A 14,694-nucleotide genomic window follows, 5' to 3' on the forward strand; every position below is an offset into this window, starting at 1 on the left:
AGCAAGCAGCGGATGTCCTCCTAGCACCCTACCCGCCAATTTTAACCGCACCTTAGACATTTAGGGCCCCTTGGTGGGGAGGGTGAGGGGACGTCACTGTGAGTAATCAGGAGACGTCCCCTTAGTGCCCTACCCGCCAATTTTAACCACACCCCCCTTAGTACACACACCCCTCCCCCCTCAATATATACATCCCAACATAAACACACACACATGCACACACACACTCTCTCAAACACACATACACGCACACACATTTTGCAAGGAAGGTGGGACCTGGGACCATCTGTCCCCTGCCTCTTCCCTGGTGGGGGGTACGGGCCCCTTTGCAACGGCGGCTGTGTCCCCGGGGTGCTGGCCTCCTGGGCCCGGCGGTGCTCTCTCCGCGCGGTGGGGGGGTTCACATTACATCTGAGCCGGGGGTGTTCGTGTCCCTGGGGGGTGGGTTCTGGTCCTTGCTCCTGAGTGCTGGGCCCTGCCAAATTTCCAACTGTGGCCGAGCCTGGTCGGGCCATATTTACAACACCCCTTGTGGGCCCTCTTTTTTTTCCCCGGGGTTCCCCCCTTCTGGGCGGGGGCGGCGGGCCCCTGCCTCGCTCCTCCCTGGACCAACCGTGGGCCGGGCGGATGGCTGCCTGGAGTGCGGAGTGGGTCTCCCTTGGGGGGTCCTGGCTCGTACCTGGGGTTGGGGCGGGGGGATGCCCGGAACTCCTGGGTGGTGGTGGGGTGCTCGTCTGGGGCTGTGGGCGTCCTTCTCCGGTGGGGCCCTGCGTTGGGTTCTCCCGGCGCGGCGGGGGGGCTGCTCTCCTGGTTGGGCTGGGGCGGCGCCCTCTTTCCCTCCGTGCCTCCCTGCTCTCTGGCTCTGGGGGCCTTGCGGCGGCCCTGCTGGCCCTGGCCTGGGTGGCGGGCTTGGTCGCCCGGGCGGCGGTTGTTCCCTGCCGGTTCCCGTGTGGCGTTGGGGGGATTCCGGCTGCCGCTGCTGGTGCGGTGGGGGTCTTGGGGTGGGGATGGCTGGGCACTCTCCCTCCTTCTTTTCACGTTCCACCATCCATTTTAGAAGAACATAAACACTCACCTGAGCACAGGTGTTAGCTCAACAGACTGAATGACTGAAATATTTCACACTAGTTGGTTTTAAGGCATAAGTATGCATGTGAACACTATCTGTTTTGTGTACATGTCGACAGGTGGACATTTTTGCAACTAACAGGTGTGTTTATAACATTTGAGTGTGTGTGTGGACAGGCTCCGCCCTCTTTTTTTTTTTTGTTTTTTTTTTCATTTGAACCTTACCATAATGATTAACAACCAGTAAACTTGCTGCTTTATGCTGCTTCATGGTCTTATCCCCCTTCCCCTCCTATTATCACCCCCTACCCCCCCTCTCTCTAACGTCCCTCTCTCTTGTTCCCCTCTTTCCTTTTCCGTCCGGTCCAACACCAAAGATTTTCAGACATGTTTGAAATTAATAAAGTTTGGCCTCAATTACAAAAGGGGTTTATTCAGACATACCTTTGGTTTGTCTGAAGATTAATAACCCCTCTTGTTAAAGTAAAATATGTCCAACCCAAGAGGCCCTCAGCTCTCATCTGTCTGCCTAGCTGTTGGACAGGACAAGTTAGAAAAAAAAAAAAAAAAAAAAAAAAAAAAAAAAAAAAATTACCATCTGGATTCAACTTGATTCATGTTTATTTTGCCTGCAGCACATTTTGTCATTGCAAACAGCCTCCAGTGTTTTATTGCTTTGATGTCTTCCAATATCATAAAGTGAACAAACTCATGTTGAGAATTATATCACTTTCACCTACACGAGTATCATAAGGGAGTATTGCTGACATCTACAGCCTCAGTCACAACTGCTCTTACAGGTGGATACGAGCTGTCTGCAGCTGAAAAACGGGACCAAATCTGCAGGAAGTTTTAAGATTGCAGACAACCTGAGAGCTTGTGGCCCGCCGACAGTAACACCTGCATCACAGCTTTTTCCAACAGTACTTTTTCATCTGCTCCAGAGTTACCACAATTTGAATAACAAAATATTCAGAAATGCCATTTTTAACTTAATTTTCTTTATAAAAGTCCTGCATCATGACAAAAATGTCACATGAAACATGTTAAAACACATGAAGCACGATTTTCAAAGGAGCAGGTCTTGAAGTGGTCATCTATAACAGTAAATTTAATGAATCGTGTCATTCTTATTGCTGCTAAAGTTACTCAACATACCCAGTAGGTGGCGGCATAGATTTACTCTTTTAAGCGACTGTTATATTACTGAGAAAAAGTCAGAAAGTGTTTTTAGAAGTCTTAAACTGCAAACATTGACCCTGAAAAATGTCTATTGATCCCTGATCCTCTGATTAGTTTTTAGAACTCTTTAGATAACATGCAGTGGTTGTTCAGGACTGATGAACACAACAACTCCTTCTGTCTTATTCTGTGGTGAGCTGGCATCAATGACAGCATCAGATCTGGTTCCAGTTGGTATCTGTATCTGTAGGAAGCAGAAAATAAACCGAGGAAAAGCTCACTACCTGAAAAAGCTCTGCAGTTCTCAGCGTTGGTGGATGCGCCGCCTCCTCGCCTCACGTCTAAGCACTTCTCCTTTGAGCTGTAATCTTCAGAGCAGAGTGACATGCAGACGGGGAGCTTGTGGAGGAAACAGCTTTGCTTCAACATGATCCTGCTTCTCTCTCTGCTGTTTCCCCTCTGGGCAGAACCTGCCGTGAGTCTGGAAGAGGACACAACTTTCACTTTGGAAGGAAAAGTGCGACACCTGGCCGTGGCTCCAGACGGAGTTTACATCGCCACGGAGGAGAAACTCTACCAGCTGAGCCACAACCTGACACCGCTGCACTGTCCCACTCTGAGGGGTCTGTCAGGTGGGGAGGGGCAGGGGGATGCTTCGCTTCATTGTGTCTCAGAAAGAGAATTATGGAAGTCAAATTTCACCGTCAACGTGCTCCTGCCTTTTGTGGCAAATAAAACTCTGCTCATCTGCGGCGTGACAGAGAAAAAACCACGAGGATACTGTGAGGTTCTGGACCTGAAGAACATTTCTAAAGTTCTGCACAGTGAAGACATTCAGGTGGGGCCACTGATGCAAAGCGACGCATCCATCAGCCTCCTGGTGGAACTGGAGAAGAATCCACCTCAGAAGGAAACTTACATTCTGACTGCCATACAGCAAGATCCAAATAAACCCAGTACTAGGTCTGATGCAAAGACAATTAATCTGCAGAACACGCTTGAGGCTCAAGACGGAGGTATATTTTCTCTCACTGAAGACCAAACCTTTACTCCGGTGATTGAAAGTAAGGGTACTGTGGAGTTTGTAGATGGCTTTCAGATCAACCAAACTATCTATATCCTCTCCAACGTGGACAAAAACAAAGTCCGTCTTCTTTGGCTTAAAGCTTCTAAAAGTAAAGAAGAAACTCTGGAATCTCTGGAAGCCGCTACGCTCAACATCAGTGGATGGGATGGGAGCAGATTGCTGGCCTCCTCGGTTGTCCCAGGTGGAGAGCGGGTGCTTTGGAGCGGGGTATTCTGTGTGGACAGAGGACAGACCAATACCCAGCTGGTTCTGTTTGACATCAGCCCTCCTGTCATCAATAATCCCAACAAGGAACCAGATTTCTACTTCAAGAAACCACCCACAAATGCGGTAAGTGGCTGAAGAATTCTTCTGTCCTGACACTAAAATCCTTTTTAAATGTTTCATTTTCTGCTGTCATTCCTGTGGTCAACAGTAAACTGGGAAATATTTGAAGTCCACAGATGCTGCTTAAGGGTGAATGGTGATAGATGTTTTAGCCCTCCTTGTCTTCTGACCTTTGAAAAGGGCGCATCCACACTCACCAGCCACTTTATTAGGTACATTTTGGAGTTTAGCATGGCTATTGCCTTGAGGAAAAGCTGTTTTTGAGTCTGTTTGTTTTGGCTCTGATGCCTCTGATGCGCCTCTCAGAGGGCAACAGGTGCTCTAGTGGGTTGAGATCTGATGACGGTGGAAGAAGAAACCAGTCTGAGATGATTCCAGTTTTCTGACATGGCGCCTTATCCTGCTGGAAGTAGCATAAGAAGATGGTCCACTGTGGCCAGAAAGGGATGGAAATGGTCAGCAACAATACTCAGGTAGGATATGGGGTTGGAACCATGCTCAACTGGTACTAAGAGGCCCAAAGTGTGCCAGGAAAATACTTTATGCCCCACACCATGACACCACCACCACCAGCCTGAACCGTTGATACAAGGCAGGATGGATCCATGCTTTCATGTTGTTGAGGCCAAATTCTGACCCTACCATCTGAATGTGGCAGCAGAAATGGAGACTCATCAGACCGGACAACGTTTTTCCATCTTCTGTTAAGATAAGATAAACTTTCTTTATCCCACAATGGGGAGATTCTCATCTTCGGCAGCAAAAAAGACATCCAGAAATATGACAGCAAAAAGTGGCATTCACATAAGATAAAGTGACCTTCAGAAAACATAAATGAGACAGAGGAACATCTGCATTGTCCTGTTCTGGTGATTCTGTGTGAATTGTAGCCTCAGTTTGCTGTTCTTAGCTGACAGCAGTGGTACCCGGTGTGGTCTTCTGCTACTGTAGTCCATCTGCCTCCAGGTTGGACGTGTTATTCTTTCAGAGATGATCTTCTGCAGACCTCGGTTGGAACCAGTGGTTCTTTGAGTTCCTGTTGTCTTTCTATCAGCTGGAACCAGTCTGGTTGTTCTGCCCACAGAACTGCTGCTAACTGGATCTTTTCTATTTTTGGCTGAAATTTATTATAATCACACAATCGAGCTGTGCAATATGCATATCGCAAAAGACGGAGAAAATTGCAATAAATTGTTATAATAAATGTACTAAAACCATCTTACGGCAGTTTGAAGTATTTAACGAATCCAATAAACCGATTTTTGCAATTGACCAATCCAATGTTGTTGACAAATCGGCTGGAGCTCTTTTATGTTAGATGTTCGCCTCCTATGTAACCGACGGTCATTTGGAGTTGAATTTTTAAACTGTTGCAGTGAAATGGAAATGATGTTTTTGGTTGTTTTGCTATTGGTTCATATATTGTCATTGCAATATTGATCACTAATATCGCGGGTTTTCCTCATATCGTGCAGCCCTACTCATTAGGAGTGTACATTAACCAACAGTGGAACAGATGTGCCTAAAAAGATGGCCAGTGAGTTTCCTATTCTACAGATACTTTCCTTCCACAGTCCAAAAACAAGCTTCACAGGTTAATTGATGACTCCACGTTGTCCTAATGTGAGAATGTGAATGTTTTTGGTCGTGTGGCCATGTGATGGACTGTTCAGGGTGTACCCCGCCCTTCACCAAACAGTAGCTGGGATAGGCTCCAGCAACCCTGTGACACTAAAAGACAATAAGCAGATTTGGAAAATAGATGGTTGGATGATGATTGAGACTGGCAATAAGAATGAAACAACTAAAAAATTTTGGGCAATGAATTAAAAGTTTGACTGCATTTAAACTAATGATTTTCTCTGAATAATCACAATTAATCACTGCAAAAATAATAGTGTATTAAATGTATTTGAAGGCAAAATTGAAGTTTGGAAAGTGTTTTTCTTAAAAAGCAAAGAGAATAAAGTTATTTAGAATCAAAACTGTAGTTAGTTTCACATTTCCTTTTCACATATTCAATAACTACGAACAATTAAATGTTTTTTTCTTGTCTCAAGGAAAAGCAGAACAGCCAGTGTTCAGTGAAAAGTAACCCTGTTAGAAAAAAAATAGACTAAAATCCCAACTAGGATTTTCTTTATGCTGAACTTGTCTGTTCATGATTTACAAACAGAAAACCTCCTCTACTTTGACCCCCCGATCATCCATGCTCAGAACATTGAGTTGAACAGTAAACTCCATCTAACGTGGCTGCACCATTTGTGATGTGATTAGTCACATCACCTAGTAGGGGTGGGATGGTGATGGGTTGAGCCGGGTCCTGGCTGGTTGGGTGGGCCGGGCCTACCGCTCTCCCGGCTTGGGCTCTGGTTGCTCGGGTGGGGGTGCGCACTCTGCCGGCAAATTGGCAGGGGTTCCTGGGCCGTTCCCGGTCAGTGCGGCTGACCGGGAACGGCGGCCGGGTGCCGTGCTGGGTGGCTGGTCGCTGTGGCGGGGGCTGGGGCTTGGGGTTGTGGGGCCTGGGGTCGTCTGCCCGCGGCCGATGTTTCACCCTTGGCCAGTAGTTGGCCATATATATATATATATATATATATATATATATATATATATATATATATATATATATATATATATATATATATATTATTGTTATTATTATTATTTTTTCTTATTTTTTTCTTTCTTTTTTTAATTGGGGGGGGCCTGGGGGGGCGGTGTGCTAGTCCTTAGGGAGGTCAGTGTCATGGTTTGAGTTTGTTTTGTCTTGGTTTTTGCTTTAGTGCTTGTTCTGTCTTGTTTGGTTCTGTTTCCTGTTTTATTTTGAAAGGTTTCCTGTCTTGTCATGTCTTGAGTTGTACTTCCTTGGTCCCCATCTGCCCTGATCGTGTTCACCTGTGTCTTGTCTACCCTGTCTGTATATAAGTCTTGTCTCTGCCTTCCTCTTGTGCTGGTCCGTTAACGTCTTCATGTGTCTTCGTCCCTTCATGCCATGTTCCATGTTCCTCGCCACGCCACAGTAAGCTTTGTTTTGTTTTGATTCCTGCTCTGCAGCGCCTTTTGTTTGTTATTAAACCCTCTTGCATTGGAACCGTGTGCCTCCTGCCTCTGCGTCTGGGTCCTACCTGCTCTCAAGCCCCCCTCACCCTGACAGAATGGACCAGCCATATTTTCTGGACCCAGCAGAGCGGCTGCTAGAGGCCTACTGCCAAGAAGCAGAGCGGACCAGGACATATTGGGTTTTCGACCAGGCCCAGTTTGCCTCATATGCCTGGAGTGGGAGCCACCTGGACTTTACTGGGAGCCATCTTGCCCTGAAGGGGGATCCTCGTGGTCGCCGCCACCGTCCCCGTCCACGACCCGTTTTTGTTCCGGCAGTGGTCCCGGATGCACCACATCCCCTTCCAGTGGTGGTCCCGGATGCACCCCTGCCCTGTCCTGTTCCGGAGGTGGTCCGGCACGCACCACAACCCCTTCCAGTGGTGGTCCCGGATGCACCCCAGCCCTGTCCTGTTCCAGAGGTGGTCCGGCACGCACCACAACCCCTTCCAGTGGTGGTCCCGGATGCACCCCAGCCCCGTCCTGTTCCGGAGGTGGTCCGGCACGCACCACGACCCCTTCCAGTGGTGGTCCCGGATGCACCCCAGCCCCGTCCTGTTCCGGAGGTGGTCCCGGATGCACCACATCCTGTGCTAGTGGTGGTCCTGGCACCGGGCCCCTTCTTTGCTGGCCGTCTATCGGCGCTGCGAGCCTCTATCTGCGGCTGGCTTTCCGCCTCCTGACTGCCTGGCCGCCCTGGGAGGGGGGGCGCCTACCGCGGCCGGCTGGGGGGCCGGTCGCTCGGGGGAGCCTTCTTCCCCCGGTTGTGCCCATCCGCCTACTCCTCCCCGCCGTCACCCAAACAAATGTTGTACATAGGGCTCCGGGAACTGGATGGGTGGGGTATGCTGGCGGGGCTCACTGGGGGTGTTTCTCTCTCTGGGGTCGCGTCGGCGCCCGCCCTCCATCCCGGTTTTACTTGGGCCTTATGTGGAGGGTTTGGTGGAACACATTGCACGTTAGCAGCACACACACAGCAAATACACAGCACACACAGAGGGACCCCGGAGTGGCTGGTCCTCTCAGGGCGGCCGGGCTTGTGGGTATCCTGTCGGCTGCGGTAATGGAGATACTTATTCATGCATTTGTCTCCAGTAGGTTAGACTACTGTAACGGCCTGCTCACCGGCCTCTCCAAACGAGCTGTAAAACAGCTTCAGTACATCCAGAATGCTGCTGCTCGAGTCCTGACCAAAACCAGGAAGTATGATCACATTAGTCCTGTGCTCAGGTCTTTGCACTGGCTCCCTGTACCTCAAAGAATAGACTTCAAAGCAGCTCTGCTTGTGTACAAGTCTCTCCATGGCCACGCACCAAAGTACATCTCTGACATGTTAGTGCCATATGAACCATCTCGTACTCTGAGGACCTCAGGGGCCGGCCTCCTGTTGATACCCAGAGTCAGAACTAAACAAGGGGAATCAGCGTTTCAATATTCTGCAGCTAAAATCTGGAACAGCATGGGTGGGACGGACCTGGGGGCTGGCTCGCTGGGATCCTCTGGGGCTCTCCCTCCCCATCACAGAGGGGGGAGGGCATTAAGGGGGTTGGGGAGGGGGGCTTAGACAATATGGCGGGGGAGGAGGGTTGTAGAGAGTAGGGTTATGGGGGGTGGCTGTGGGTGCACCCACAGATGGAGTTTACTGAGTTGAACAGTAAACTCCATCTAACGTGGCTGCACCATTTCAGGCTTCGTCTTTGTCTTTAGAATCCAAAGTCATAAATAATTGGTCCAGTGCACATGTCAATACTGTAGCTGTTCCACCTCCTGTGTTTTTTCCCGGTTGGGGAGTGGGAGGGGGGGTGTGAACATTTTTCCTCCCCCAAAGGGGGAAAAAGAGAAAAAGTTTGAGAACCACTGTACTAACCCATCAGCCATTCAAAAGTCTTTCACAATTTAATAGCTGTTATATCTTTAGGTGTTTGCGGACCCAAATCTGTTCAATGACAGACGTGTTTCTGTTTTTCAGCAGAGAACGTTGAAAAGCTTGACAGCTGAAACTGTTCTCTACAAGCAGAACAGCATGACGTCTGTGCTGGCTGTGAGACAGAAGACCTGGATGGTCTTCTTCGTTGGGACGGCGGATGGACAGCTAATTAAGGTGCATAGGAAATGAATTACACCTACAATTTCTCTTTTTTTCCCTTTCAACTGAAACGGTTAAATACTGATGTTGAGAAGTCTTCCCTGGTTTCTTTTGTAGGCTGCATAATGACTCAGTTAAACAAGTTAAGAAAAAAAAACGTTTTTGGTCAAAAAGTCGCAGAAAAACAGTTTTATTTTCAACACCTAAAATGTGAACTATTGCATTGTAACATCCTTTTCCTGTCGTGTTACTTCATGCAAGCCAGATCACATGCAGACAGCTATAGTTTTTAAATATACATTTCTGTTGAGAGTTCTTGCTTTTGTCACTGTTATGCACCAAAATAAAACTCCTGTTACCATTAAGAGGAAACAGGAAACAACAATGTTGATCACAACAGCTGAGGGTCAGACTGAAGGCAGGACCTGAAACTTTGAGTCATAGCAGCTTTTATTGAATCAGATTCGTTTTCCAATCGTCAGTTTACTTCTGTCATGAACATAAACACAACGTGACTCTTAGCACATAATTTTCTAAATACATGCAAACTTTCTTCTTGGCCGTTTGGACGTGGAGGAAGGGTTAGGGTTAGGTTTAGGGTTGGGTCAATGCGTTAATACGACCAACAAAAGCCTTTAGCCTTGGACGCACACTTCTAATTCATGCAGGCAATGCAGCAATGTGCATCTCAGCCAGATTATGTGTGGACAGAATGTATTTCCATCCGTTTCTGTGCTGGTCGCATGTGAATGCGTGCAAAAACATCAGCTGTAAAAATAACTAGCATTTCACGTGCGGTAAGTCCAGTCTTTTTTAACGACACAGCCACATCTTAGAAGATCATAGAATAAACTAAGATAAACATCTGAGGAAGTCAGAAAGACCGCAGTTTGTTTATTTTATTATTTTATGAAATATTATAATTTGTATCGTGAATGAAAAATGTCATAAAACAGTGACTTCTATAACCTGTTGTCTTGTCTTGATCAGCTTGTTGTGAGCCAAAACTATAAAGTCCTCTGCCCTGAAGTGCTCTACAAACCCTGTGATGAATGTAAAGTGTTTCCCAGAATGCAACTGGATCCGGTGGATCAAAAACACATCTATGTGCCGTTTGAAAAGAAGGTGCTTTCCTTTTTCAGCGTTTATGTTCATGCTTGTGCTTTTTTAAGGGGAGTTGTTCACTAATGTGCGTATCGTTGCAGATTCTACGTGTTCCTGTGTCACAATGCAGCAAATACAAAACTCTGCAGGAATGTTGGGGTGCACAGGATCCGTTCTGTGTCTGGTGTGGCTCCAACAACAGGTCGGTGAAACTAAAAATTGTAAAAAATAAAGATTCATCTATTTTCAACTCAAAAAGGGTCCCACTAGGAAAAACCCAAAGTTTTTTTTCTTGTTCCTTAAAAGTAACGCAAAAGTACTGTGAAGCTACGTTCAATAAAAAGTCATAGTAAATACACGTATACATGTAAATATGCGGCCTTCTGCATTCAAAACCCTCGTGATCTTGTCGCCGCAAGTTTTCTGGATTCAGTTCAAGCTAATTTGCTGGCCCCCCGTGGCGGGGACGTCTCTTTCAAATGTCTGCCCTATCAACCTTCGATGGTACTTTCTGTGCCTACCATGGTGATAACGGGTAACGGGGAATCAGGGTTCAATTCCGGAGGGGGGCCCAAGACACGCTACCACATCCAAGGAAGGCAGCCGGAGCGCAAATGACCCACTCCCGACTCGGGGAAGAAGTAGCTGACATTTTCAAATATGTGTTGGATAATTTGGATCATTAGAACTCAATATTACAAACTTTGTATGCATTTATAAAACATTCAAGTTTCCACTTTATTTCTGGTTAATAATAGATTTATTTATTTTTTAATAAATGTTGTTTTATCCCATCATGCATCACTGTTTTACAAACATTAATAACAAAAGGTTTGCATGCCTGACTTTGAGATTTTTAAATGTTTGCACAATGCCATTTCCCATTGACTCCCATTTTAAATTTTTAGGTTCAGATTTAATCAATCTCTCTGATGCAGTGAAAATAGTTAGTTTTCTTTTTATTACAGCTGTGGGGGATTTTCTACTCTGATGTAAGCAAGCCGATGAGTTTCACTGCTGCAATTTCCTTTCAGCAAGATGCAACAGAACAGGGAACTATCAGCCACTTTCAAACAGACAAAGATAGAACAAAAGATGAGTGGAGTGGGACTTTAAACTATTTTACAGCTGGACAAAAACCAAAACCTATCTCTATATATCTGGGTACACTTAAAGTTCCTTAATGTAAAACCAATATACCTTTTGATTATTTTTCGTGAATTGAAGGATTGCAAATAACATCACAGAACTTCCTGTTCACTGTGTCGGAGGGCAAGCAAACTTTCACAACCACTAGCAACACATAAACAAACTGTAAACTCAATTCTATCGTTTAAATTTAAAGTCCCATTAGTTGTCTCCCACCTAAGTGTGAGAAATTTCTTCTTCGAACTATTCTGTGGTTTAACGCCCCCCAATCCAACCCCTTTATGCTGAGTGTCAATCAGGGAAGCATTGGGCCTTTGGTATGACTCGGCTTGGGTTAGAACCCACGACCTTCCAGTCTCAGGGCGGACACTCTTCCACCAGGGTGAAATAATAGTCAATACTTGTAGTGTTTACGGTTGCCACAACTAGAAAAGGCGTGAATCAGATGGTGTATATTGTAGATTACCTGCAACCAAAAATGTGTTCATCCACAGGAGGAATGCTGGTGAGACTAAAATGGAAGGACATGACTTAAATGATTCTGGCTAGCCTATGAGTTTTTTTGTATATGTACTAAACTACAATCCGGTTGGATGGATGGCTGACTGTAGGACTGGCGCATGGGAAACCAGATTTCGTTTCCCAGGGGTCGCAATGAGCTTCATCCAATGTTGATCCTTGGGCAAGACCACTCACACTACTGCCTAACTAAGTAGCCACAAAGGGGGCCAAATATGTCTTTATGGACCTTCTAGATGAGGGGTGTCAAACTCATTTACACTGAGGGCCACATCAGCATAGTGTCTGTCCTCAAAGGGCCAGATGTAACTTATACATGTTACTAAATGTAATGAAAAATAAATGTAACTACTCCTTAATGTTAAAAAACTCATTTATTTAGTATAACTTTTTAAAGTGACAATTACAGTTGCACAGAAAACATTTGTTTGCTTGTTATTCTAGCATAAATTCTTTGAAATTTTGACCGCTTATTAAAACCCACATAACTCCATAAATGAAGGATCAAACTGTCAAGTGAATAAAGAAAAATAACATAAAACTGAGCTAAAAGAACATGTATGACACGTGTAACATTTGACAAAAAAAAGGCTGCACACAGCCTCGCATCCAACTGATGGTTTGATGACAACAATTTGTCTGCATACACACATAAGACCTGCAAACATTGAATAAATACAACAGCAGCTAAACATAAATTACATGTTATGAACAAAAAAAAAGTATTTTAAGAAATTAAAAACTTTATGCTCACGACGGGCCACATTTGGCCCCCGGGCCTTGAGTTTGACACATGTGTCCTAGATGTTCTGGTGCATAGTCACATTAAAACAGGAAGGCGCTTTCCCGAAACTGTTTCCACAAAGCTGGGAACATGTTATTGTCCAGAATCTCTCGGTATACTGAAGTATTCACTTCCTTTCAGTGGATCTAAGGGGGCAAGTCAAACTTCTGAAAAGCACCTCAACCTCATAATTTTCCTCAACCAAACATCACAACAGATACAAGGCAGTCTGGTAGGCTGTAGATCTCCTGGCAACAACCAAGCTCAGACGAAAAGGAATTGGTTACTCCATAGAATGATGGTGACGTGCTTCACATCCCTGCAGTGACACTTTACATGTGCATTGGAACATAGATGGCTATTCCATGTAGTTTTCAACCAACAGATCTTAATCAAATTTGAAAGCCACAAGAAATTGACTGTCTGTAGTTACGGTTTCTCTGCCCATCGTTCCCCTCAGCATCTGCTGACCTGCACTATTAGGTTACGGGTTCTAAGACTTTATGATTGAGTTTCTGTCCTACCCATTCACCTCCACTTTGTTAGAACACCACATAGTACCGTTTAGTAGAATGAAAATGTTCTTAGCTGAACTTCATTGCAGAGGAGAATCCTGCCATGGAGTCATACTAGACTGCAGTAAGATATTGAGAGAGGACCATTCATTCACAAATGTTAGAAGAAGTCCATTTGCCTTGATGATGATTCAAACACCTGTGTTTCTTGAATTCTTCCAATTAGAGGGGGAATAAAGACATACAGCTATGTGTTGTAGTTTTTCATAGAGTGACTTTGAGTAGAGACTCTCAGTCATCTAGGTCTGTTACAGGTCCATACTTTCATGTGTTGTTCATCTAAAGTAGTATTTTGAACAAGATCTCATGACTATCTTCTTCCAGTTGCATGTTTGAAGTGGACTGCAACAGTTCAAACTGGTTGTCCATCCCTGAAAAACCTCAGAAGAAAATGATGACCTACAAAGTAGTGAAGGAGACCACTGGACGGGTGGGTATCTCTCTGCTTCTGCACTCAGACACCATTTTGTTTCTCATGTTCTTTTCTGTTTCAGATTAAACTGGTCGTCCAGATACATGCGACTGTTGGAGAAAACATGAAATCCAGCTTTGCCTGTCGTTTCTCTGCGCCTCTAGACAACATTGACTCGTCTTCACAGTTCCCTCAATGCACCGTCGTCCTCCCTAGTCATCTTTTCCTTGCTGCTGAGGGTGAGTATCTAAGATAATTTTACTGCTGGTAATAAAAGCAGTTGCACTCACTGTGGGTGAGGTAGTGGATGATAGCTATGCCTCTTCACCACAGTGTTATCATAACTTCAGAGGTGATCGGTCTCTCAGCATCTTTGCAGGATCAATACCCATCAAAAAGAGAAAAACCTTTAGAGTTGAGTGTGAACAATGATCCTCTTATCTTCATGACACCAGCTGTAATAACTGTCATAGAAGTGAAACTACATCCAATAATGTTCTGTAACCTCATCATGTTCTGTTGGGCCTCAGTCTTTGCTGCAGCAGTCCTCATAGCACACTGCTGTCAGCAGGCTCTTCATGGTACTGCTGATGCAGTTGCCTGACAGCCTCTGGTGTAACGTTTTTCACAGTGTCTGTTGGCTGATTTCCAGCCATTGTATCATTGATGATACAATGGAAGCATAAAAGTATGTGATCCCTTGCTTTATTTTGTGAGTTTGCCAACTTAAAAAGAAATGAAAAATCTGTCATCCTATTGGTAGATTCCTTTGAACCATGACAGACATAAAATCACAAAGTAAACATGAAATCCACCTTAAAGAACCTATTTCAATGTATTCTGATTTCATTGAAGAAAATAAGTATTTGATCCCCAAGATATGATTTAGAGTTCTGGTTCCCACAGACCAGTTAGACTCTCCTAATCAGTCTGTCACCTGGATCGAAGACACCTGTTTGAACTAATCACCTGTAGAAAAGACACCTGTCCACAGAATCAGTCCATCAGTCAGACTCCAAACTCATGAACATGGAAAAGACTGAAGAGCTTTCAGTGGATTTAAGAAGATTGCAGACATGCATAAGACCAGAATGGACAAGAAACCCATCAGCAAGAAGAGGTTATAAGGTGACAACTGTTGATGCAGTTGGGCCAAAATACAAGAACATGACCATCAATCCACCTTGAGGTCTGGGTTCCAAACCAGATCTGACCATAGTTACCATGATCATTAGAACAGTGAGAAATTGGTCTGAAACAACACGGCAGGAGTTAGTCCATGATCTCAAAGTGGCTGGAACC

General features: G+C 45.3%; 1 protein-coding gene across 3 annotated transcripts in view; it reads left to right on the forward strand.

The window, feature by feature from the left end:
* The first annotated feature begins 2,594 nt into the window (after positions 1-2,594).
* Positions 2,595-14,694, forward strand: part of plxnc1 (plexin C1) — a 62,118-nt gene continuing 50,018 nt past the window's right edge. Inside the window, exons 1-6 of one of the 3 annotated variants that reach the window (XM_023952137.2) lie at positions 2,595-3,667; positions 8,733-8,864; positions 9,840-9,974; positions 10,055-10,155; positions 13,305-13,410; positions 13,475-13,631. In XM_023952137.2, the coding sequence (XP_023807905.1) occupies positions 2,636-3,667; positions 8,733-8,864; positions 9,840-9,974; positions 10,055-10,155; positions 13,305-13,410; positions 13,475-13,631 (1,663 nt within the window). In that variant the 5' untranslated portion in view covers positions 2,595-2,635. Of the gene's footprint in view, positions 3,668-6,526; positions 6,684-8,732; positions 8,865-9,839; positions 9,975-10,054; positions 10,156-13,304; positions 13,411-13,474; positions 13,632-14,694 lie in introns of those variants that run through there. The other 2 variants (XM_023952138.2, XM_078941761.1) reach the window with 2 other exon arrangements.

The sequence above is a fragment of the Oryzias latipes genome, chromosome 23 (genome assembly GCF_053564925.1).
Source record: "Oryzias latipes strain Hd-rR chromosome 23, Olatipes_Hd-rR_3.1".
Lineage (NCBI taxonomy): Eukaryota > Metazoa > Chordata > Actinopteri > Beloniformes > Adrianichthyidae > Oryzias > Oryzias latipes.